Below are 26987 nucleotides of genomic sequence, written 5' to 3'. Positions count from 1 at the left end.
TGAAAAGAAATTGGCAACTTGGAAGCCTAAATACTTGTCCTTGGGGGGCAGAATTACCCTTTTAAAAGGCTCCTTATCCAACTTGCCGGCATTTTATTTCTCCTTATTCCCAATTCCAAGTAAAGTGGCCCAAAGAATTGAGAAGCTACAAAGGGGCTTTCTATGCCAGCTTCGGTGGGTCTTGCTTGGTCAATGTCAGCTTTGGTGAAGGAGATTTTGTGGAGCTGGGGGTTACAGGGATTGTCAAAGCTTGCTTCAGCTGTGTGGATGTCCATTCCGGCTGCAGTCATCAGTGCCATTTGGGCAGAAAGGAACAAAAGACTATTTCAGAATATCTATAAGGATCCGAAAAACCTGATATCTATTTCTTTAGGAAAGTTGATTTCTTGGGTCTCGGATTCAAAGGGAATTCAGGCTGCTCAGTTGGGGGCTAGGCTAAATTCTAGGAGACTATGGCTTCTGGAATTTTGTTATGTTTGGGTTGTTTCCCCATCTAAGGTGTTCCTTTGGGGGCCTTTGTACTAGTATTTCTTATCAATAAAGTTTACCTTACTTTTCTCAAAAAAAAAAAAAAAAAAAAAACAAATCATTCTATATTGTATTATAGAGAAATAGAAAGAGTCACTTGGTCCAATTGTGCTGGATTATCATGAGGTTATAAGCTAAGTGGAGTCACCTTGCAACAACTTCATCCGTTTATTCTATTTTCAATATTTTCTTTGAGGTAAGGAAAGGGTTGTTTGAGTGAATGGTATCTTTTACAGTGCATACCTTCACCTTTAAATGCTATATGCTGATAGATTTTCACCTGATATAGATAGCTTTTCAGTCAATGTAATGAGCACAGACATATACAGTGGAACCTTAGACGAGTATTTGTTTACAAGGCACAAATAGATCCCATGATGACTAGTATGATAGGCTTTCTAATAGGCATCAATATTTACAATGGGAAAACAAACAAATTAGAATTCAATGAGACTTCTCTTATTTCCTCTTCTGTAGAAAGTTCAGTTTGTGTGTTTGGATAGCACTGTTTGCAGAAACAACGGATATAATGAAAGTTAGAAATAACATTTTTATCAATTAAGCATACACATAACATGATAACATCAAAGAAACATTTGCAAAACCATCAAAAAAGGAATGTTAAGTAAAAAGCCCCTTCAAATCATAAGGATAAAAAAATAATATGACAAATTCTATAGAAAATGAAAGCCTCTTTTCTTTTTCATCCTCGACATTTTCATCAGGTGCAACAAAAAGGAACTATGAAGGACTGATAATAACCTAAAACCTTAGGAGAATTCAGTTTAGGAGTCGTTAATAAACCCCTCCTTGCGACCTTCAAAGCCGGGACGCATGAGCTTTTTCTCTCTCTTTGCGATCCTCCTTAACTTCTTTTGATGAATCTTCTCAGCTATGTTACCTGACCTAGTCTGCTGCTTCTCCGCCCTAATCTTCTCCTTATTCTCGATTCTCTCCTTCCACTTCTCAACGTTTTTCTGATGCTTCTTCTTCTCTTTCTTTATGCTCTGCTTCAACAGTTTGGGATCATCGTGAACTTTAACCCCCGCAGCTCTAATTGTTGCTGCTTTCCAAGAATGCTTCTGGGAGATAACCTCACCCTTCTCTGGATCTTTCTTTGCTTCTTCGAGTCTCTTCGCTTTCTCTAGTTCCTGCAACTTTGACAGTTTTCGCTTCTTCCTGCCATGTCCATTCTCCTTCCCAATCTTAACATGAGTAAAAGTGAGTCCGTCAGAAGCCTCAGCTGCGTCTTTTTTTATTTTTTCCGAGGATTCGCTGACATTGAATTTCTTTTCTTGGGCCTCGGTATTGTTTCTTTTTCGTTTCCCTCGTTGAATTTCTTTCTTCTTCTCGTTCTTTGCTTTATCCAAGTCACCACCTTTTCGATTCCCTCGAAGCTCCTCGATTCTACGATGAAGCCGTTGCCGGAGCTCTTCGTAAGTCACCGATCGGTTTTCGGCATTGGAATGAGGATTATATTCGGTTCCGCCCTCCCTTTCATTCTCTCCTTCTGATTTATCCTTGTACTTCTCTTTGCCATTTTCCAAACTCTGTTTGAGCAAGTCTAGGGTTGTTGAAGCTTTCTCGGGGTCTAATCGATCCCTCCGAGCTTTCTTGATGTTCTCTCTGGATTCATTCTTCGCAGAAGCTTTTGCAGTCTTGCTCAAGCCCTGAAACCACGGCTTGTCTTTATCATCAACAGGAAGATAGAACCTCGCAGGTATGAGTTCTATCAACTTGTCGAAAAACAGAGAGTGATCGTGTATAGAATGGCCCGGAGTCTCCTTCTTCTTCATCTGTTCAAAACCGACGACAAAAAAAATACAAAAATCTTCCCAAGCCTCCAACTCGAGCGGGTGCGAGGGATTGAGGCGCAGAGAAAAATGAGCGAAGGTGGAAAGAAATGAAGAGTCCGGGAGTAGGGTTTGATATGTGGTGATATGGCTAGTAGTGCTTTGAACGGTTCGGGTCTGGTTCGGGACAAGATAGAACCGTTCTGAACCGACTGTTAAAATCAATAGTATCGGAATCGAACTAGACCCGAACGGTTCTATTATTTCAAAACCGGTACCCAACCAACGGGTAATCGGGACAATTGGGTGTAATTAGAGGTGTAAATCAGGCCGTGTTTCTCGTGACTCAGTACTGCTCTGCATGATTTTAACTTGGCCTAGACCGATGGTCCATGGGCCATACCACGGCCTAACACAATTGTATGGGTCGATGGGCCATTCCGGGCTTAGGGTTTTAGGTCAATAGACTGGGCTGGCACGGGCCACACTATCGTGTCATTCCACTCGTGGCCTATCGGCTAGCACGGCCCATCGATCCATACATAATATTATATTATATATTATATATTATAATTATATAACAATATATAGTATATAGAATATTAATAAAATAAACAATATTTTCAATTTTATTATACTATTTTATTTAATTATCGTATATATAAACAATTGTATATATCAAAATTCATATAAAATTAAAATTTTAAGTTTTTTTTTATTTTTTAAAATAAATAACTTTAGTCCAATGTATGACCCGTTTTAAGCCTCTAGGTCTAACCTGATTGGACCCGATGAAATAAGAAGTCATACTTAAGACCTGTAATTTTTATAAGAAAATAGCATTTTGTTCAATAACCTATTATCAGTATATGTGATTAATCTTGCTCTGTAAACAGCCTAGAAAAACAAATGAAATGCGGAAAGTTGAGTAGGCTGGCTGGGTTGCATTGCAGAATGAAATGGGGTCTATCAAGTTCCAAATACACCCCATCTACTCTTTACCCGGAAAAAAAAAGGAGAAAATGAAATAAAAACCACATCTGTTTTATGCTCTAGAAGTCTTCAAAATGGAACAAAAATCAGAAGCCAGAAGGTCCAAAACTTGACCTTTTCATGCATGATGCTTTGGACGTTGGGACTCCATTTCCAGGTTTGAACTTTGATATGAGCACAAAGCCACAGAGCACGAAGAAAAAGATTGAGTTGAGATTTGAGCAATGAGCCAATGAACAGGCAAAATCCCCTCCATTTGTTTTCATTCAATATTCAACGAGGAACACGAACAACTGAAGTGAACTGCCGAACAGAGGAAATGAGGAACTGAGCCAGTAACGGTGAGTCCTGAGAAAGTAATGAGCAAAAAATGAAAAGGCCAATAGGGTTTTAGGTTTTAAATCCTGCCTAGAATTATTATTTTAGACATCTAAAATTTATATATATATATATATATATATATATATATATATATATATATATATATAAACATGTAAAATATTAAAATATAATAAGTAGGTATATATATAATCGGTTTGGGTTTAATTGGTTCGGGGCAACCAAAACCAGTCTAAACCGATAATAATCGGGACACAAAAAATAAAACTCGAACCAATTCATCTGAATGAATTATAGGACCAGAATCATCATAAATAGTTTGCCGGGTCTGCCGGGTAGACCCAACCCATTGACAACCCTAATAGTCAATGCTTCATAGACTTTACGATAACCAATGGATTAGAATCCCTACACCCTTCTTCATAATGATTTTCTAGCATCAATGTGGTAGATCCTTTTCAGAAAGACAAACATTGGACTACAATCCTGATGTATAATGCACCAGTGGGGACTTGTGTGATGTGCTTTGTTAAGCGAAAATTAAACAATAGAAATACATAAAAGTATATAATTGTTTTATATAACTTTTTAATAATCAATTCAATGGAACTCAACCCAAGTTGATTGGTTTTCTACTATTTTTTATCATTTTTGGTTTAGCAATTTTCCAACTCGACTAAGTTAGGTTAGTTTCGATTTGGCGATTTGTAAATTGACGAAAATTGAACCAACCCGACCATATATTAAATATATTTTTTTAATAAAAGAAAGTGGGAAAATTCTCATATTTCTTAGTCTATAATATTTTATACCATAAATTTATTTTTTTTAATAATACCACTATAATTTATTAAAATTATTTTTTAAGTTTAAATATTTTGAACAAACAAAGCAAACCAAAAACAGACGCCAAACTAATACAACCCGAGTTGGTAGGTTTTCACTAATGGTCAATCGGTTTTGGGTTACAAACTCCCGACCTAAGTAGGTTGATTTGGTTGGCGAAACAACCTCCAACCAAACTAAACCAATCCTTAAACACTCCTAATTTTAGCTAAACTAATAGTCCAATCTCTAATAAATAACAATAGTTTAATCTCCAATAATTATTGAACATTTATAGCAAAAATACACAATTATTAAAATTAAATTTATAATGAAAATACAATAGATATCTAATAAAAATATAATTTTTACAAAAATACAATAAATACTGAAAAATATATTAAATTACTCAATAAATAGTGTAATCTCAAATAATAGTTTAATCTCTAATAAATATTTCAATAAATTATAAAAATACATAATATTAGCAAAAATAAATGTATAACAAAAAAACAATAAATTAAATTCCAAAAAGTTAAATAATAGTTGTTTAATATCCAATAAGTATTAAAAAATTACTATTAAATAACAAAACAGAATTATATTTATAAACAATTATTGAAAAAAAAATTATCAAAAAATATAATAAATAATTACTGAAAATAAAATAAATATTAATTTTACTATATATATAAATATATAATGAATATACACTATTATTATAAAATTATTACTAATAAATAATATTTTTTTAAGTTATTTTCTGTAATTATTAATTGATATAAGTGAAATTAGTTATTTAAATAATATTGTTATTTAAAATTTTAAAATATTAATTATTTATTGAATTTAATAATCCTAAAATTATAGTTAGTACTATTATTACATTGTCATTAATTTTGTAAAATATTAAATTATTATAATCTGAATATTATGAAATCTATTGTAATTATTTTTCTAGTTTTAAGAATCTTTTAAATTTACTACATAATTTTGTTATTTTATCTATTTAAAATTTAGTCATGTTGAATATTTCGTTATTTGAATATTTAAATATTATGTAAAATATTTAAAAATTTTCATTATTTGAATTTATCTATTTTAATGTTATTACATAATATTAAATATTTTGTTATATAATTATTTAGATATTTTTTAATGTTTTGTTATTTAAGATATTTAGTTATTGAAATATTTAAATAATGTTTTATTTTTTAATCTTAAATTTTTATTATTCGAATAACATTTAAATTGAATAATTCATAAAATTATAGTTTACATTGTTACTACATAATTTCATGATGAATTAGAGATAATTTAGGAGGGAATCTCTCTACTAAATAAGAGATAATTTAAGAGATAAATAGGAGTTAGAGGTAATTTAAGAGATAAATAGGAATTAGACAAAATTTAGGAGAAAGTGGGAGAAAGTGGTGACACTTGGCTAAGCATTAGAAAATCAAATCCCTCTTTCTTTATAGTTGTTAGAAATAGTTAAGCTCATGTTATTTCCTTATTGGTTTAATGGTTAATTATGTGGAATAAAAAAATTATAAATTCAAAACAAAAAGGACATTAGGAAGGGAGTATGGAGCAAGGAGAGGCATGGTGGATATATATATATATATATATATATATATATATATATATATATAGAGAGAGAGAGAGAGAGAGAGAGAGAGAGAGAGAGAGAGAGAGAGAGATGGATAGATAGATAGGTAGGTAGGTACAATCAAAGAAATTAATAAAAAAAAAAGCAAAGAAATAGTCACATGTGGCTTGAAATCACATCTTCGCCCTGTAGAGTAGAATGCGCCTCATAAACGCCCCACATGTGCATTGGGGATATCTTCCATACTTGTCATTGGGAGATGTTTTCAATACACGGTTGAGATATATTGTAGGGCATTTATGGGGTGCGCTCTGTAGGGCATAGATGCGACTTCAGAATTAGGATCTCCTCCTCACATAGCGCACCTCACACCGACCTTACAGATAGATCTCACATGAATAATAACAATTAAGTACGAGAGATGTTCCTAATACATGGTGGGATGTGCTTGTGAGGTCGATGTGAGGTGCGCTCTCTAAAGAGCAGATATGGCCTCGTGAATTCATAGGTCCTTAGTTGATATTAATTTCCATACACCTTAGATTTGAAAATCATCAAAATGTGGGGTCAATTGACCTACGCCCAACCCTAAGATACAAAATTGGGGCTCTGAACTAGTTGAATCCGAGGTCAAGTTCAAATTTACCAACTCATACCTAATTCGAGTTTAAAAATATACAACTATACAACTCAGACCTAATCCACATTTAATCAAATATAACTCAAGTTGGGTTGGGTCATGCTATATGGGTTGGATGGATTTAATTATAAGAATTTAATGATGAGAAAAATATATTTTAAATATAGGTTTTAATGATAGAGAATAAGAAAATATTTGTATTTCCAATTGGTTTTAAATTTTACATTCCATTTCCATCATTAATAAAACATTTCTTTTTTATCATACTTATTATTGTTTAATATGTATTTTAAAAATGTTCTCAATTTTTTAATTTCTATTTTTTCATTTTATTCATTTTTGAATTTTATTATTTAATCATGGCAACATCATCCCATTTCCATCATTAATAAAAATATTTCTTATTTATCATACTTATTATTTTTAATATATATGTTAAAAATGTTCTCATTTTTTTTTAATTTCTAATCATTTTATTATTTAATTGTGGCAACATGGATTGACCCATTTGACCTAAAATGGTTTAATTTCTTACCACAACCTAGATGAAAATACTATTTTTTTTAGATAGATTTTAAAAGTATAAGCTTTTATGTTATTGAAATTATTAATTCATTAAATATGGATTTAATTAATAGAACTTAATGATGAGAATAAACAAAAATGGCTTAAATATATGATTCAATGAACATAAATGCAAGTTAATAACTTAAAATTTGGATTTAATGATAGGGAATTGAATGCATTGAATATCTTAAAATTACCTCTTTCCAACGCATTTGATATCAATAACCAATTACCCTATTTGTCATCATTTTTATCAATAAGTTTAAATATAGAGGGGTAAATTTTGTCCTAAAAAAAATCCAGAAATAACCAATTACCACTTTTGCATATATATACAAAACCAAATTTCAAATATATTTGAAATCCATTACCGACAGTTTAGGTTTTCATCAAAGAGTATAAGCCCTATCATTCACTTTGTCCGATAAAGGGGTTGATCGTATCACTATGATCACCCACTCAAGTGAGTTCTTAGACTACCCCAATATACCTAGATTTTGATCATCAATGGATCTCACTGATTGGCATATTAAAAACAACACAATCAAAACCTAGTGCAGTACCATAATCAATTCTAGGGGTTATATATAATTTTTTAGTTTTGTCCATAAATCTCCAAGGTCTAAGGCATAAGTGAAAAATTGTCAAAGTTTAATGTTTCATCCAAACACACACTACATGTGCTTTGGGGTCTAACCTTAGTAGCTGAGACAACCTACCACAACTTCTTTGGTAGGATATCAATGTCAGCCTTGGTAGGATAAACTCCCCAAGTCTATCCAACGGCTGAGAATATTTTAAACTAACACAAGTTTCATTAATGTCAAATTTAAGGGATAATTTCACAGAAACATATCAATATCAACATGAAATAATAATGTATTTCTATTCATTTACAATAAATATATATGTATATCAATTTAATTGGAGCTAAGGGCATACAATATCTAACACCATCAGTATGAAAATTTGGGGAAGAAAAAATTGACATTTCTAGTCATATATTTTGCATCACGGTAAGAAGAATAGAAAATGGACATGTTGAACAACTATTAAATGACAAGATTTAAGATGACAAAATGCTATCAACTTTTGCATTTGTTGCTCTTGATAAAAATTTCATGCAGATTGGTGGCTTTGCCCCAATCAATACTTGTACCGAACTAGGTAGAGACCATATTCAATCTCCACAAATCAGGCCATAATCTACAGATGGACCAAAAGCTTTTGCACTTTCCTTTTCTGTCTTCTCCCACACATACAATATCTAGCTATCGACGCACATATCCAATGGCAAAGTAAGAGCCTAGATAGAATGGTATTGCCATTGCCATTGGGACTAGAATAAACCTTGCCCACTTCTTATCAATAAAATCTCTAATCAAGTTAATGAGAATAGCCACCATAAAGAACACGAGGCGAAGTGTAATGCAACATTTAAATGGATAGTGCAAAGAATGGTGGAATGCTTTATATACTTATTCTCATAGACATTGAGATCAAGTAAAGGGAATCTATAATCATCCACTGTAGTGAAGAACCATTGGAAGAGAGACCATAAGAAGCTAAATGAGAAGAACTTGCCTAATGATTTGACTTGATTCCTGAATAATATAAAGAGAAAATCAATCGGAGATCTCAACATTCAAATTGTGAAATTTAATGAGAGAGAAACATCATGGTTTATCAAATAAATCTTACTTAGCAAGCTGAGCTCCTTGAGGAGTGTGGAAGCTATTGATAAGGTGGGTAGTTGTAGTGCCACTAGGGTATGTCAATTTAAAATCGACGATCATGATCTAATATTAACCATGAAATACGAAGTTATAATAATACTTGAAAAAAAAAATGATAAGAAAAGCAAGTTTGTTTCAAGTCTAACATTCAAAATGGAGGTGGTTGGTGGTATTGGAATTAATGGCGACTACGGTGGGGGTGGAGGAAGTGGCAGTGGCGGCGGTGTTTGACTTTACGTTGATCAATGATTGAAGGTACTTTTTGGGTAAGGTTGTAAGAGGGAATGGCAAGAAAAAGATAATAGTGAAGGTTTAATGGGGTATTTTGGTAATTTAGGGGGATCTTGGTTGCAAAAAAAAAGTTCTAGGGTCTTTGTCACAGATTCCATAATACAGGGGTTCATATAATTTACTCTATTTTTATTATATTTAATTTGTATTTTTCTTTATATCTCCGATCATGATAGTGGATGTCTGTTTATATGCATGGGGCCCTACTAGTTTATATCAACGAATTCTTTTCTTTTTATATCATTATTCAAATGCGTTGAAGTCTAATTCATTATTCAAATGTATATATATAGAGAGAGATAGAATTAAAAAATAAAAATAGTTTCAAATTATCTGTTATAAATATTTTATATCAATCACAAAAGTAGGGTATGGCACCTGTAAACTCAGGTTAGGATCAAAGACAGGTTACTGTTACCATCAAATCCTAAAACAAAAACCAAAATCGAAAGATAGGAGTAATGTGTGTTTTTTCCCCTTTTTTGGTACGACTGTGGCGTTGCTGGAATGCTGGATTTGGACTTTGGATGAAGAATCCTTCTCTGATGCAGTGAAGCCATCTCTCATGTTAATCGTTGATGTATGGAAGCAGGGATAGGACCTTGGGATTCTCTATGTAGTACGTGCAACTTTAATATGTGCACGTGAGGTGGGGGACTCGTCACAAGTTGATTAAAAAATGGTCAAACAGTGAGAGAGAGATCGTGAATAAACAAAGTTGAGAGGAGGACAAGTTCAGCAATTCATTTGTGATAAAGAGTTTGGAACTTTAGCGTTAGACAAAGACCCCTTCGTTAGGGTTGTTAATTTCAAAGAAGATTGTCATTTGACTATTTAAAATTTTTCAAAATCTCAAACTACCATTTTCTAATTTATTTTATCCTTTTTTTAATTTATGAAATTATCTCACTTTGTTTTTTACACCTTATACTGTTCTTTGTCTTCTCCCATAAAGAAGATTCATTTACAGAAAGAGAGAGAAGAGATCAACAACATGAAACCAGACATTAATAAATCTATGGATGCAATTGAAAACAAGAGGAAACAAGTTCATTAATTAGTGGCTATGAAAACTAAAAGAGGAGTTATTGGTTCTGGAGGTGAAACTTATAGAAGAAATTGATAGTATTAGGGCTAAAAAGCTACAACTAAAGCACAGAAAGCAAAGTTTGAAACTGAGTGGGAACTAGTTGATCATGATGAACTTGATAGCCTAAAATTAGAGAAGGATGTGCTGCGGGATCAATTAAAACATATGCTGAATCTCTTTCTTGTGAGAAAGAGGCCTTCATTAACTAGCAACATAGAGCATGAACATCGAGATGCAGAACTGGATAGATGCATTGATAAGAGGCAAGAAGAAATAGAAAGTTATTTGAGGGAGAAGGAGGAAGCCTTTGAGCAAGAGAAAACCAAAGAACTTCAGATTATATGAGAGAATAGAAATCAACATGGATCGTGATCGTAAGGAAAATGAGTGGGCTTAGCCAAGGAACTCTATTGAAGAACTGCAGATCCAAAGTGAAAAGCTGAAGAGATAGAAAGAATTATTGCATGAAGATAGAAAGGAAATTGATGCTCAGATAGAGCATCTTAAAAAATTAGAGGATTTAAAAATTGTCTCAAACTATTGCCCTATCCGTAATGCAAGGAGATGATGGTTCAGGACATGGAATGGATGATATTCAGGGATCTGGTGGCTGAGACGATCCGAGATCTTGTTGTCTTTGCCCCAAAAATTGTTTTCCCAGTCGCTTTGTTGAAGCAACATATCTCCATTTGGGACAGTAAGGTTTTAAGAAAAAATGGCAAGAAGAAGAAAATAGAAATATTTTTGTAATTTAATACCTTTCGTTATCTTGCTTAACGGTCCAGGGGTTATTTGTCATAATACAAAATTTCAGAAGGTCTTTGTCGCAAATTGAAGTAGTATAGGGGGGTCTCATTACCCATACATGAAAGTCAAACTCTAGCCAATCTGAGAAGTGAGAAGCGTCCCAGAATTCCTATTGATTTGATAATCTCCTGTTCTTTGTTTATGAAGTGGTGGGTTTTCATCGGAAAACATTTTTTTATGCTTCTGGGTCTTGAGTCATGAGGACTGTAGGGATCATTTGGACATAATTTTACATAGAGTTGCTTCTTCTGTTAAAAGAGGAACTGTAATATTTGATTCATAAATTCAAACAATACAAATTAAATATTCAGACAAAGCCTCTCCATTTGAAGAATCTTCATGAAAACAATCTATTATCAGGAAGGAAAAGGATCTTATATGATCAAGATCAAAGTCAAAATGAAATGCAGGGAAAAAAAAAGAATTTCTACTCTGTTCTCGTTTGATCCCTGCTATCAGTTTTATTATCTCCGGCACTCAAATCCAAGTATTTTCTTTTGGAGGGGAAAAAAATTTAAAAAGTAGGCCAAAGTGAGAGATCAAGAAGGGGAGAATGAGTTGGTGAATAATGGTTAAGATAGAAGGGAGAGATTGATCAATCAATCAATCAATCAATGAAAGTGGGAAGGGGAAGGGGAAGTGGAAACAACACTCTGATTGGAGAAGCAGATGAAAGAAGAGGCCTTATTCAGAATGCCGATGAGAACTCGACCTCGTTTGGGGACCCAACGCGGAGCTCTCCCTCCGTAACGAGCTCGGCCGTTGCGCCTTGTATTTGCGGCTCCAAACCACCAATAATGTGGCCCAGCTGTGGCGTTCTGAGTCTGAGAGTTTGCCGCCATGGCTGAGCTCGAATTCAGTGAGAACTGAGAAGTATCTGGGAAGCGGGGCGAGTCGCTTCACACACTGAAGCTTTTTGCTATATCTCGTTTTCTGGCAGCACTTCGACTTGAGAGCTGAGGGAACTGAGACTTCCGATGACGATGGCCGTTTGTTTTCAGTTTGTTTGCTATAAATAATTGGTGAGTTGGCTTCTGGGTGTCGCCAGCTTGACCACTAAAGCTTGACTGAGTCTCTCTTGTCTCTTGTCTCGCCCAATCCAGTACTCAACCTGAACCAACCCCCTATTGCAATAGGTTGGGCCAGAACGAGTCTCCTCAAACCAAACACGCTTTGTTGGTTTGCTCTTTGTATTACGACCTACCATGGTGGCTAACCCAAGCTGCGACCGAGTCCTACTGACCCATTTCTCTCTTTGGAAATCCAACCCTTTTGATCAAAAGAAATTTCCCATTTTGCACTCTTTGGTCGTAACGCCAATCCAAAAGAGACAAGGGCATTTGAGTGAATTGAATTCACTAATATTTTGTTATGTTTAGCCTTTTCTTTCAGATTTTCTGAATCCTTTTAAGAGTTATTAAAGTAGAATAGTAATTCTGTTAAAGGGAAATAATAAGAATTAATGTGGTAGTTTTTATTGTTAATAATATTTTAACATTCTTTTACACTTGTCAATTTGACTCAATTATAAAGAGGGGGATTATTAAAATTATTAAATAGAGTACGAGTACGATGATAGCTCCACGATATTATACTACTTTATTGGATTAGAATCTTCTTTTCTTTTCATTGCGCAAAGAAATTGAGATCATAACCGTACTTTGTCAATCTAATCCTAATATTGATTGCAATTATGAGTTGATAGCCGTATAGGGCTATGACAAGGGAAATGCTAGAGGTGTAAAGTGGGCCGTCACGGGCCATGCCACCCTCCCCGGTGTATAGTTTGGGGGTCGGCCCGGCATGGCCCATGGCCCAAGTCTATGTGGGCTCGTGTTGTGCCACGGGCCGGGTTGTTTATTTATTTAAAAAATTAGTATAATAAATTTTGATGTCCATGGATTAGGTCAAAGTTATTTTTGTTTATTTACTTAAAAAATTTGAAAAAAATAAAATTTTAATTTTATATAAATTTGATATATACAATTACTTATATATATAATAATTAAATAAATTAGTATAATAAAATTGAAAACAATTATTTATTTTATTAATATATTATATATTATATATTATTATATAATTATAATTTATATAATATATTATATATTATATATATAAATATCTATAAATAGTATATATGGGCTGTGCCGCAGGCTGGGCCATGCTGGTACGTGGGCCACGAGTGGCACGACCTGCTTGGTCGTGCTGTACTGGCCCGGCCTGCAGACCTAAAACCCTAGGCCCAGCACAGCACGGACCATTGTGTTGGGTTTGGCACGGCCTGCGTGCCATCATACTGGGCCGGGTCGTGAGCAGCACGGCCCGATTTACACCTGAAATGCTGTTTTCTGACAAAAAAAAAATCATCTATTACAAGACTTGTTACTTTGTCTTGGAGAAGTTATTGACAAAGCTGTGAGCTCCTTATGGCTGAATGAAGCTGAATAGGTATGCAAATCGAGTGGGCTGCATCAGGTTTAACGTCTAGTCAGTTTCAATCCTAAATAATGTAAGGCCCAAAGACCGGACCATGCCCTCCCTTTCAAACGCTGGACCAGTCCAAACAGAAAATTGACAATTTGACATATTCAAGTTGCGCCGAGGCCTATGCCGGGCTCGAGTTGGTCAATTTAATTCAAATGGGCCTATTAAGCTTAAAATACAAAAAAGCTACACGGACCTATTTTTTGTCACTGACTTAAATATTTAGATAAGAATTTTATATGTTTTGCATATATATCATCATGCATTGGAAGTGTGTATTTGTGATGCATATGTATGTATATATGTGATCTATGTATAACATATGTATGTGTACACATGCAAGTAGTCAGAGTGGGCTGGGTTAAAAACTTAAAATTGAACCTGGGCTACCTAGGGGCTAGACTCGAGCCCAACCTAAAAAATAGAAAAGTTTAAGGTTTTGAGCACAAGCCCAGCCTAACGATAAAAAATTCAAGCCCAATTAACCTATGTAGATTGGGTCTATCCGGGTCAGTTGGGCCTGCCCAAGTTTCACCCCTAAAAGGCTAAAACTAACATTGGGTTTATTACAGCCAACTATTGTTTGGAAACCAGCCAGCTGAACTAGTTAGACCATGATCCAGGCCCTTAGCTGGTTAAGTCATACCTTCAAAACCATTATTCTTCAAAAACTAGCTGACTGGCTTATTTAACCAATAAATTAGTGAACCATTCCAACTTTTATGAAACCATCCAGGTCACAATATGAATAGAAAATTCTAAATGGTAATGACAAACTTGAACCTAGACCTGCTCATGGGTTGGTCTAGGCTTTGTTTCTGTATTAGCAGAATATACAAAATATATTCAAGCCCGAACCCGATCCTGACCCTTATATAAAGCCCGAAGTCCGAGCCCGACCAAAAATTTGGAAAAATATTTTTTTTTTCTTTTTTATTCAATAAAAACTATTTTATTTATATTAAATGACCTCAAAACCTAAAAAATAATGAAAGATCTCACTATTACTTGAAGAAAGAGAATATTCATCTTTTATTTGCATTTTGTTGTGTCTCTTTAATGTATATATAACTTTAGTACACACTTATTTGAAAGAGACTTGAACCCTAGTCATTTATTTTAAAAACTTAAAAACTAGCCACACACATGTATGCATGTATGTATGTATGTATGTTTGTATGTATGTATGTATGTATATGAGAATAGTTTCCCATGTTTCCATGTTTGTGGAATTTGTCTTGACCAAAATACCCCTTTTAGAACTTAGTCCATCTCTACCTTGAGGGTAGAAACTATAATTTCAATACAACTATTAAATTCAATTTATTCCCTCACATTAAACTTATATATTTATAGCATTAACTCCTATTCTCTTTCATTGAATCTTATGTTTAAATTACCTTTATTCTCATCATTAAATTCCAATAATTTAATAGATATAAGTGGTGGGTAAGTAGTTCAACCATAATTAAATACTAAAATTTTTAAAATATACAAAATACAAAAAGTAAAAAAGTTTAGAGACAACTCTAATATAATATATTAGCCATATTAAATAAAGAAAAAGTATGATAAATAATAATTACTTTTATTAATGATGTAAGTGAAATTTGAAATTCAAAATTGATCTAAAAATGAAATCATTTTCCTAACTAGATGGTGAGTCAATGGTTGGACCAAATAGGTAAACCCACAATTTCAAAATTAAATATAAATTAATATTTAAAAAGATAGAAATACAAAGGAAGTATAGAAATTTTGTAGAAAATATTTGAGCACATCTCTAATATTATATATTCATCATATTAAACAAAAATAAGTGTACTGTTGTGATTAATGATGGAAATAGCTAAAAATACAAAAAAGAATAAAGAAAACAAACGTTTCATCCATAGCCCATTAACTTGGTCAAATAAGCCATTTGTTTCACTAATACACACCATGCTTTGATTACTTATCTTTATTACATGGGTTTTGAATATAACATCAAAATTATTATTACTATTGTTGTTTCTTTTATTGTTATTGTTGTCATTTGAAACTATCATGTGCAGCACATGTACATTTATTATACACACACACACACACACACACACACACACACACACTAATTGAGCCAAGTCAATCCAAGCCAACTCAAGTGATAAGTGTCTGATCTTGACTCCCCCTACATGATGAAGTTATGGTCAAGCTTATTAGGTTGTAGGGTCAGGTTAGAGTTTTGATTATTTAACACAACTTGTGCATAGGTTTACCTATTCAAGCCCATTAGGTCATAATACCCCTATACATATAAAGGGAATTGTAATTTGGTCACAATACTCCTATTGTCTAGCCCCTTGGAGCAAATAAAAGAAGAAAAAATAATAAATAGAGAGGCATTTTATGAGGAAGTTTTAGGTGGGGAGATAGCTAAGGAGAAATTTCAAGTGCGGAGATGATGATTTAGGTGATTGGGAATGTGTGTGTGTGTGTGTGTGAGAGAGAGAGAGAGAGAGAGAGACTTTAAGAAAACATGAGATTTGAGGAAAGAGAGGGAAGCCAATTGGAGAAGCCTCAATTGGGTAAGGGGAGGGGGGACACCATCTAACGTGGGCATCTTTGTAACAACGAGGCTTTTGTAGGGGGGCTTTATAGGAGGTCCAAGGGTTGAGCCTCCAACCCAAACAACATGTGAAAAATTTCAAGAGATTTTTTGGTTAAAAGAAATATTATGAATGATTTTTGAGTTTAAATTGTTTGTTTTATATATAACCAATCAAATGAAGATTATTATTATAACTATATTTTATTTATTTTATGTTTTTAAAACTAATGCATGTTGTTTATGAGGGCTAAGCCTCTTATAATCCAAGGCTATAGCCTCTTAGCATGTTGTGATAAGGCGATTAATGCCATAAATATAAGGTGCCTAAAAAATACATTTTATGATAAAGTGGTTGCTTTTAGATTCAAACCAGGCTTTCAAAAGAAATATAAATCAAACATACATTTTCAAGCTTGTGAACCCAAATAGATGCCCTCTAGGGTAGGGGTGCTCATGGTTTGGTTAACTGAATCGTGGAAATTTTATTTGAACCAAAACGAGACTACCAATTTTTGGAAAACAAAAAATCAAAACCAATTGGTTAACCAATTGATTAGTTCGGTTTTTGACTGATTTGGTTCTTTAGTTTTTTTTTTGGTTTTTTTTTAATTATATTTTTAATATATGTTATATATAAATATATAATTATATAATATAAATACTAGAAATATATATAATTTATTACATTATAAATATATATTATATATAAATTGTATAAAATCTAGTTAATTGGTTTGGTTAACCACTACCAGTTTTTCATATTGGTTAACCAAAACCAAATTAGTACCTTTGTTTTTTTCAAAACACCAATCTAGAACTGAACTGATTGATTTGGTTAATTGGATTTTTTTTTGTTTGGTTTCATCAATTTGGTTTGATTTTTTTTTGATCTTTTAGTTTTTGATGATCACCCTTACCCATTGTTAAGGCCAGGTTCAAGATACAAAAGAGAATTCCTAGAGGATGGTGAAATCACAAAGAAGGTCAAAGTGGTTTATAGCTACTATGGTAGGTTAGACCCTAGTGCTTTTCTATATTGGTTAGTAGATATGGAAGATTACTTTGATTGGTTTAACATGTTTGATACCCAACACATTTGCTTTACCAAGATAAACCTAGTAGTGCCTGCCAAGCATTATTCACAAGGGATCCAACAGAACAACAAGTGTCTAGGTGAGACATCCATTACTTTGTGGGCTGAAATGAAAGCTAAATTGAAAGAAAAATATCTTCCTATATGTTATAAAAGGCAATTATTGGAGCAATGGATGAACTTTAAAAAATGGTTGTTAAGTGTAACTGATTACCTTGACCAATTCAATGACTTGTCTAAAAAATTTAATATAAGGGAAGAACAATGGGTAATTCTTACTAAGTTCATTAATGGATTAATACCATAACTAAAAAGGGAACTAAATCTGCATTATCTTGACACTGTAGAAGATGCTTTTTTACCATAGGGCCTTAAAGCTTGAAAAGTTCTAAGAGTTTTATACCTTTCTTTGTATGTCTTCCTAAGCAGGAGAGACCCAAGCACCCAAATCCATGTCCAAGTCAGTGTATTTGCAAAGGACCAATAGGCTTGCATAGTCAAAACCATCAATGTGTAATGGTAATAACAATCCTATTTATAGAACCAACACTAACACTACTACTAGTTCTCAATAGAAATGATTTGAAAGGATATGTTGCTTCACGCTGTCCAAATTGAACTTTAATCATAGGCACAGATATAGAAGTGTCTTTTGAGAGTAAAGATATTGATCATGTTGTTGAGTCTTTAGAGGAACCCTCTGAAATTGAATTTAAAAAGGATCACAGTTGTGTTGACGATAACCACCTTAATTTTATGAGATGCATTTTGTTAACTCCTACTAAGATAGATGGCTTGAGGCACACTAGCATATTTCAAGCCTATTTTAAATGTGGGGAAGTTGTGTGCAAATTAGTCATTGATGGAAGTAGTTTCATGAATGTTGTATCCAAATCTGTTATATCAAGAGTGAAAATTAAACTTGAATTACACACACAACCATATAGAGTAGTTTGGGTAGATAAGACTTCTTTACCCATTACTGAGAGGTGTTTGGTTCCTATCCAAATTGGTGATTATTCAAACAAGATATGGTACCATGTTCTACTTATGGATGTTGCTCATGCCTGATTAAGGTGTTCATGGTTTTAGGATATGAATATTACCCATTATCGACAGCCAAATACATACGCCATAAAGCATAATGGAAAATCTATCCTTATGAAAATAGCTAACCCATGCAAGAAGGATAAATCCAAAAAGAAGGGACTTTTTATTAACCCTCTAGAAAGGAAACCTTTGCACATTTTGACTCAAAAGGAAATTGAAAAGGAACACAAAGAATTAGGTGTAGTTTTATTTGTTGTGGCCAAAGAAGATGATAGGGTTGCTCCTATAGAGTCAATTATAAATTCACTAAGATCACAACCCTATTGAAAGAACTCTATGATGTGGCTCTAGAAGAATTGTCACGTGAATTACCGCATTTGAGGGACATTTGACATGCCATTGACTTAGTCTCAAGATTTCAATTGCCTAACCTCCCACATTATAGGATGAACCCAAAGGAACATGTTGAATTACAATGACAAGTGGACAAACTTTTAGGAGGTTTCATTTGTGAGAGTTTAAGTCCATGTGTTGTGCCAGCCCAATTAACCCCTAAGAAAGATGGATCTTGGAGAATGTGTGTATTGGTAGTCTTGCAATTAATAAGATCACAGTTAAATTTAGATTCCTGATACTTCAATTTGATGATATGTTGGGTCTCATGGCTTGTACACAATGATTTTCCAAAATTGATCTTTGAAATGGGTATCACTAAATCCATATTAGAATTGGTGATGAATGTAAAACTGCTTTTAAAACTAATGATGAGCTATATGAATTGCTAGTCATGCCCTTTGTCTCAACTAATGCACCTAGTATATGAGATTTAAAACTCAAATTTTATGGCCTTTTATTGAAAAATTATTGGTAGTCTATTTTGATGACACCTTAATCTACAATCATTCTAAATAAAAACATTTTGATCACCTTAGGCAAGTTATTAAAACACTTTGATCTAAAAAACTATATATGAATTTGATGAAATGTTATTTTATGCAACTTGGTATCGTTTTTTTAGGATTTATTATTTGCCAAAGGTGTAGTAGATCCTTCTAAGGTGAAAGCAATTAGAGTATGGCAGCCAGAACCCATGTCCATTACTAAAGTCTATAGTTTGCATGGGTTAGCTACTTTCTATAAACAATTTATTAGAGGATTCAACACAATTTACTATGTTAAGAAAAGGGGAATTTTAGTGGACCCTATCTACTTCTAATGCATTCAAGGAGATAAAAAAGAAAATGACTAAGACACTCATTCTCCAGCTCCCTAATTTTAATAAAGTTTTAGAGGTATAATGTGATGCATTAGGAGTTGGAATTAGATGTGTCCTAAGCTAAGAAGGCCACCCAATTGTATATTTTAGTGTAAATCTCAATGAGGATAAATAGAGATATTCCATTTATGATAAGGAGTTCTATGAAATGGTGTAAGCACTCCAACATTGGAGGCACTATTTATTATCTCAAGAATTTTCTATATTCTAACTATTAGGCTTTGAGGTATTTGCATTCACGACATAAACTCAGAGTTAAATATGCTTAGTGGATTAAATTTATTCAAGAATGCACATTTGTCCTAAAACATTATGTAGGTGTTGAGAGCAAACCTACAGATACCCTCAGTCGTGTACTCACTATCCTCTAAACCATGAGCATCAATGTGATAGTTTTAAAAAGTTAAAAAGATGAATACCCTTCTTGCCTAGATTTTGGTATCCTTTCCCATAATGTGTAGAGTGGCAATCAACACCATTATGTGGATTTTATGATTCATGATTGTTAAACTATTTAGAGGATCTAAACTATGTCCTCTATACCTCATTGCGAATTTTTTTTTTATTTGGAATTACATGCTAGAGGAATATATAGCTGGTCACCTTTACCTATCTAAACTCTTATGGAGAATGGATTTTATTAGCTAATTTTAAAGAGGGATAAAGCTAGAGTTGTGTCTCAATGTCAAACATGTTAATATCTAAAGCCAAAAAGAGGAACATGGGATTATACTCACCTTTACCTATACCACACACTCCTTAGAAAGACATTAGTATGGATTTTGTTATTGCTTTGAATAAAACAACTAGAGGACATGATTCCATCCTTGTGGTCATGGATAGGTGAAAGTTAGTTTTCTAAAATGACCCATTTCCTCCATTTCCCTAAAATCGATGATGCCTCAAATGTGGCCAAACTATTTTTAGGGAAATTATTAGGTTCCATGGTTTGCCTACTTCAATCATGTCAAATAGAGATGTTAGGTTTGCTAGTGACTTTTGGAAACATTGTGAAAATTCTCAAGTGCCAAGTTGAAATTCTCAACTACTTTTCACCCACAAACTGATGATCAACCTGAAATTGTTAATTGAAGTTTAGGAGATTTGCTTAGATGTTTAGTTGGTGAGGACTTAGGTAGTTGGGATTTGATTTTGCTAATTACATAGTTTTCTTATAATAGTTCAATCAATCAGTTAACTAACAAAACAACTTTTGAGATTATCCATGGCTTTACTCCTCATATACCTAATGACCTTATTTCCATACCTCCTGATGCTCATAATATTTTTCTTCCATTGATTCTTTTTGCTCAACATATTTGGGATTTTCATGCCAATGTAAGACAAAAATTTTCTTTAAGTAATGAGAACTATAGACTTACTGCAAATGCATATCGCAAAAGTCAAGAATTCAATGAAGGAGACTATGTCATGGTTTATGTGTGTCCTATGCATTTTCCAAAGCACTCCTTTAAAAGGTTATATGCCCAAGCTAATGGCTCATTTTGCATCATTTGAAAAGATAGGCCCTAATTCATATGAAATTGACTTACCTTTAGACATGGTAATTAGATCAATTTTCAATGTTGAGGATTTGTTTCCTTATCGAGGAACCTTCAAGCCTCCTACTCTACCTCCAGGTGTGCGCATAACCAGAACTACTTCACCTTTAGTACTTATACTTCCAACAAGTGGTGCCGCATCAGTTTGGTCTCTCACTTTTCTTCTTCTATCTTCCTCTTTCTTCTTCTAATAGGTATGGTGCTACATTATATAGGGTGCTAGTGTTAGTGTGGAACTCAAAGTCACAAGTTTACAATTGAAACCTAACAAGGGATAATTTGGCCCGACTAGTGACATGATGACATGTGGAGCGACCCATTGACTTGGTGATATCTCAGCATCCTTGAACACCTCAGTAGTCAAAGTCACCTTGGGCACCTTGGGGGTTGATAAACAGAAGTCTTAACCCCATCTGTATTTTCTTCAAAAACACGTTTTTTGGAAAGCCCTTTGCCGATCCATTCATTAGATGGTCCAACCGGATGAAATTGGAATTCCTTTTGGTCAAGGAAATTCATCAATTGGATGGAATCCAAATTTGCATCTACCCTAAAATAGAGACATTGGATAGGAGATAGGGATGCAAACGGATTGGATCGAACTCGAATCAGGTTATATTCAAATCCATTTGATAGGACTCGATTTGAATTCGAATCCTATAGATAAGTCGGAGCTTTGGATATGATCCGATCCAATTTGTTTTCTTTAAAAATTAATAAATTATTAAAAGAAAAACAAAATGTACTAATTTAAATAAAGTAAAAACAAAAAATACAAGTATTTTTTAATTATTTTCATCATATATATACATGTTTTTATAAAAAATAAATCTATAACAAATTTATAAAAATATAATATAAAAAATATATTTATAAATAAATAAATAATATATATTTATATTTATAAGTATATAATATATATTGGATTAGATCTTTCCGGATCGGATAAGGGATCCAAATCCGATGCGATTTTTGATCGGATCTTATTATCCGATCCAATCGATCAGAAGAGTCAAACAACGGTGATCCGAATTCGACCAAATAGTATCGTATATCGGATCGTGTGCACACCTTACGGGAGACGATAGGTTGTTGCCTTGTTGGAGAAAAGTGAAATGACAATATCCCCACTTAAGTGAAAGGATGACGTCTTGGTTAATCGACACTTTCAAAGCTTCATGAGAGAGAAAGAGAAGAAGTACTAACGTAATGGGTCCCACTAACTTAAATTCAATTCTTGCCCGTCTCCGAGAATCGTTCAAATAGAAAATCCCACCTCCTTACTTACACAGTTAAACGTTCCTTAATTCATCTGGAATCAATTTCTGGTTTTGCGAAGATTAATTCTGGTTGGTTTTAGATAGATTTTGTATATCATGAATTCATTGTTACTGATTTCTGAATTCTCCGTTAGTTACTGCTCTATATCAGTACTCATTGGTGGAAGAAACTGAATATATAATCAATCCTTGAATCCAACAACACAAACTGTTTATATAGACAGAGGATGATCTCAGATGATCAAAACTAAAACCTGTAAAGTAATAAGTCCATATACAAGAGTTTCCACCCGGATCCCAGTTAATGCCAAAGTGAGAAATCAATTAGAAGAAGAGGAGCTGATGGGTAGTGGGCAACAGAAGAACTACAACGGCGTCGTTGCTTGGTGAAAGGAAGAAGGGAGCAGGTCTTTTTCAGGATGACGATGAGAACTCTACCTCGTTTGGGAACCAAACGAGCTCTTCTCCCTGCGCAAGGAGTAGATATGCTTCTGACTGTCTGAGTATTTATCGCCATATCTGAGTTCGAACTGAGCGAGAAGTATCTCCGAAGCTGATCTGAAAAGCAGAGACACGCCTTTCTTTTTCCTTTTTTTCTGGGTAGCTCGAGTTGGGGATGTGGATGACAGTTTTAAGTTTCTTTGGTATAAAATACTTGTGAGTTGGCATCGGGGTGTCCAGTGTCCTGCTCCGCCGCGTTAAGTTCATATGACTGAGTCATCGCACAGCTTCGTCTCTCGAGTCTTGCCTGAACGAGTCTTTTCTCTCTTTTATGTTTTTTTTTGTTCGTCAGAACGAGTCTAATCCATGCTGCGACCCGGTCCAAGTGACATCATATCAGCGCCCCCACAGGCGCCTCACATGAACATCTCAGCGATTGGATTTAACTTCATCCAATTTGATTAAAATTCATGTCTAATAAAAAATTATTATTTTATATATAATATAATTATTATTTATAGATGGATATTAATATATCTATTTATATTTTAAAATTCAAAATTCAACACAATAATAATAAAATGTGGATGCAAATCTATAAATTTTATAATCGGATATTGATGTGGATGTATTTGGATTTGATTTGAATCTGATCCGTTTACAACCCTACTACCCACATTATGTGTGGACTTGTGCATCTTTAAGCTAGACCTAACTTAAAAAAAAGTTGCTTGAGCATGGAAATTTATAGATTTAATCAAATTAGGCTAAGTTATAAACAATTTGTTAATTTTTATTATTAATTTTAACTATCTATCAAAATAAATTTTAATAAATTTTACAATCCTACTACCCGCATTATTGGCTTGAGCCCAAGGTTGGACTAAGTTATAAATGGTCATCCCTAATTAGGAGTCTTATGACATAATTAATTTTTAGGGTAAATTACAAAGACCTCATATACTATGGGTATTTGACAAAGACCCCCTGTACTTTATTTTGTGACAAAGACGCTCCTGTACTATGACCGTGAGACAAAGACCCCCTTCCGTTAGTTTTCCGTCCAAAAATGCCCGTTGTAATATATTTTAATCCCCAGACTACCCTTATAATAATTATTCTGACAATGGGAAGAAAACATTGTTCATCTTCTCCAACCTCACGATAATGGTAATTCCTTCTACCTTAGATTCTTTCACATTTCTGTAAAAGTTAAATGGCTTAATTGGTTGATTTCCGAGGTTCCGGTGTCTGCAGACGATCCCGTCGATGAAGAGGTTACAGATACCGAGTGGTTCTTCCTTGTGTTGATGATGCAGTCATTCATCAATGGTAGTGACCTTCCTGGTAAGGCTTTTTCGTGTCGTCTCCTGTGTGGCTTGTCGGGGGTGAGAGGCTTGCAAGCTCGTCTTGCGGGTGGGCAAGACCAAAGCCTAAAAGTAAAGGAATGCGTACCGCGAACTTTTTTCTTACGAATCAAAACATGCAGGATATATCTAAGATCTAGGTCCCCAGAACAGAGCAAAGAAATTTAGACAAAATCATTCTTTTTCTTTTTAAACAACTCATACAAGCCAAAAGAAATATGTAGAAAGAATTGATTTCCAACATTTTACAGTGACACATCGATCAGATCACTACCTAGAGGGGAAATTAGGTATTTTTGTTCTCAAATTATTCTGACAAAAATCTTCCCTGCTAAACTAAAGCAGTAAAGCCCCCAACAAAAGAATGATGCTTTGAAGTTACATACAATTTTTCGTGTAAGAAAAAATTGAAAATATTAAAAAAAAGCATCAAAACCAGAACAAAATTAAAAAAGTAAAAAAAAAAACGAAAAGAAATTTTGAAAAAAAAAATCTCATACCACTAGTATAATGCTATACAGTAGAGAGCAACAGCAAGGGCGGTTCTTTGTACGCCAGTAATGGCTGCACCCGATCGGATCTCCTCTTAGAAACCTGGAGGAGAGGAGAGATGGGTTAGTGGGATCTCCAGAGAAGGTGAATTCTCTGGCGAAGACGAAATTTCTGGAGGTGCAGCTCCTACCCCTTCATTGCCACTCCTTGTCGCCCCAAGGGCTTCCTTCCCAAAAATCGCTCTCAGCAATAAAACCTTCGAAACTACAAATATGGAAACTGGATTTTGATAAAAAACTATCTGGGTTACTGATGCTTGAACGATCCCCGTATCAATCGCCACCGACCCATTAACCCTTGTAATATTCAATGTGAATGTCTCAGCACCCATGGCTTCCGTTGCTAAAGTAGGTTGCATAGGATTCACAATCGATTCCAACAAACCTAATGGATAGTAAGAATGCAAAACATGGAACTTCAAGACCACAGCTTCCTTTTTCTCATGGCGGGATTGGAGAACCAACAGCTTAGCTCAGGCAGTGGAGAGAGAAGACCAAGGAGAGTCTGAAGACCAGACAGTTTAGACAGAACAAAGGAAAGCGGGAAGAAGAAAGGGGAGGAGAGAAAGGGAAGGGGAAGAAGAGAGATCGGGGGAGAGGGAGAGATAGAGAGAAATGTGAAGGAATCTAAGGTAGAAGGGATTACCGCCGCTGTTCGTGTATTGTGAGGTTGGGAAGATAAACAGTGTTTTTCTCTCCGTTGTCACAACAATCATCACAAGGGTAGTATGGGGATTAACAAAATATTTTAACGGCATTTTTGGACGGAAGCCTAATAGAAGGGGGTTTTTGTCTCATGAGTCATGATCATAGTAGAGGGGGGTCTTTGTAATTTAGCCTAATTTTTATAATTTTTATATAGAAAGCAAATGGTTTATTTTTATTATTTTTCATAATTGTTTACATTTTATTATTAATTTTAAATTATCCTAACTTTTTATTATTAATTTTAATTATCTTATTAATATTAATTATATTCAAATAGAATTAAATTGTATTTGATTTTTAGTTTAGGGACTACTAATCTTTATTAATTTCTTAACCTTTAATAGTTGCTACATAAAAACTTGTTAAATTTTAATATTTTTATTAACTTTAGTCATTATTGTTGTTGTTATTATTATTGTTATATAGACAAACCATAATCATTTTCAAAAATATGTCAATATAGACCCATTCATTTAATTTGCCTTCTTTGTCTGAGTGATAAAATGGATTTCACATTTTAAATTTTTATTAAAATTTATAAATCTCTTGTGTAGTATAGGCACTATGCATAGTAAATTTCTCAACTCATAAAAATTATTAATTTTAATAATATTAATTAATTAAAAATGAATTAATACAAAGTTAGCTCATAAAATAAAAAGAATAAACAAATCAAAATAAAACATTAGAACATAGAGTCTATTTGCAATATATCAAACCCATGTCTAAATTATAAGGAAAATTCTAGATTAGTACCTTATACTTTGGGCTTAGTGTCACTTTGGTCCCCAAACTTTAAAATGGTCCCCAAACTTTAAAATGTGTCAATCCAGTACCCAAAATTTCAAAATGCGTCAATTTAATACATACCGTTAACCATCCATTAGTGCAACTTAAAATTTTTTATAATGTCAAGATTGCCCTTCAAGCACTGTTTATCATTTTTTCCTTAGAAATTAAGATTGGACTCCAAGCCAATGAACTCTCTTTCTTCCTAAGGAAGCTAGAATTGATGTTAGTGTTGTTGCCTCGGACTCGATGATAACCGAAATGTAAGACTCCATCAAGAAAGTCCAGTTGATATGAGTAAATGCTGCTCTTAATCATTTGCTCCTGGTGCGGCCAGGAACTGAAGCGTCAAGTCGGTACTTTGTGGTTCCAACGGGCTCGTTCATTGGAAAATTGGTGTAGGAGTCGTTTACGAACTTGGAGAGCCCTTCTAGCTCTGCTACGTTGTCACTCTGGATGGAAAGTTATATATAGATGATAATAAATAAATCATTATGAAAAAAATGTAAATTAACAAGAATGAGGAAATGACAAAAATAGTGAGTATAAGAGTTTTGCAGAGGAAGCATTATATA

General features: G+C 33.7%; 1 protein-coding gene across 1 annotated transcript; it reads right to left on the bottom strand.

Moving 5' to 3' along the window:
- Window positions 1-1055: 1055 nt before the first annotated feature.
- On the bottom strand, window positions 1056-2442 carry LOC148855418 (Surfeit locus protein 6). The gene has a single exon (XM_088986449.1). It carries the CDS (start codon window positions 2322-2324, stop codon window positions 1314-1316), a length of 1011 nt encoding a protein of 336 aa, XP_088842575.1. The 5' UTR covers window positions 2325-2442; the 3' UTR covers window positions 1056-1313.
- Between the last annotated feature and the right edge of the window lie 24545 nt (window positions 2443-26987).

The sequence above is a fragment of the Nelumbo lutea genome, chromosome 4 (genome assembly GCF_056320005.1).
Source record: "Nelumbo lutea isolate HS-2025 chromosome 4, American lotus-T2T, whole genome shotgun sequence".
NCBI classification, from domain to species: Eukaryota; Viridiplantae; Streptophyta; class Magnoliopsida; order Proteales; family Nelumbonaceae; genus Nelumbo; species Nelumbo lutea.
Note: the sequence above shows the minus strand (reverse complement) of the source record. Positions and strands in the feature narration are given on the sequence as shown.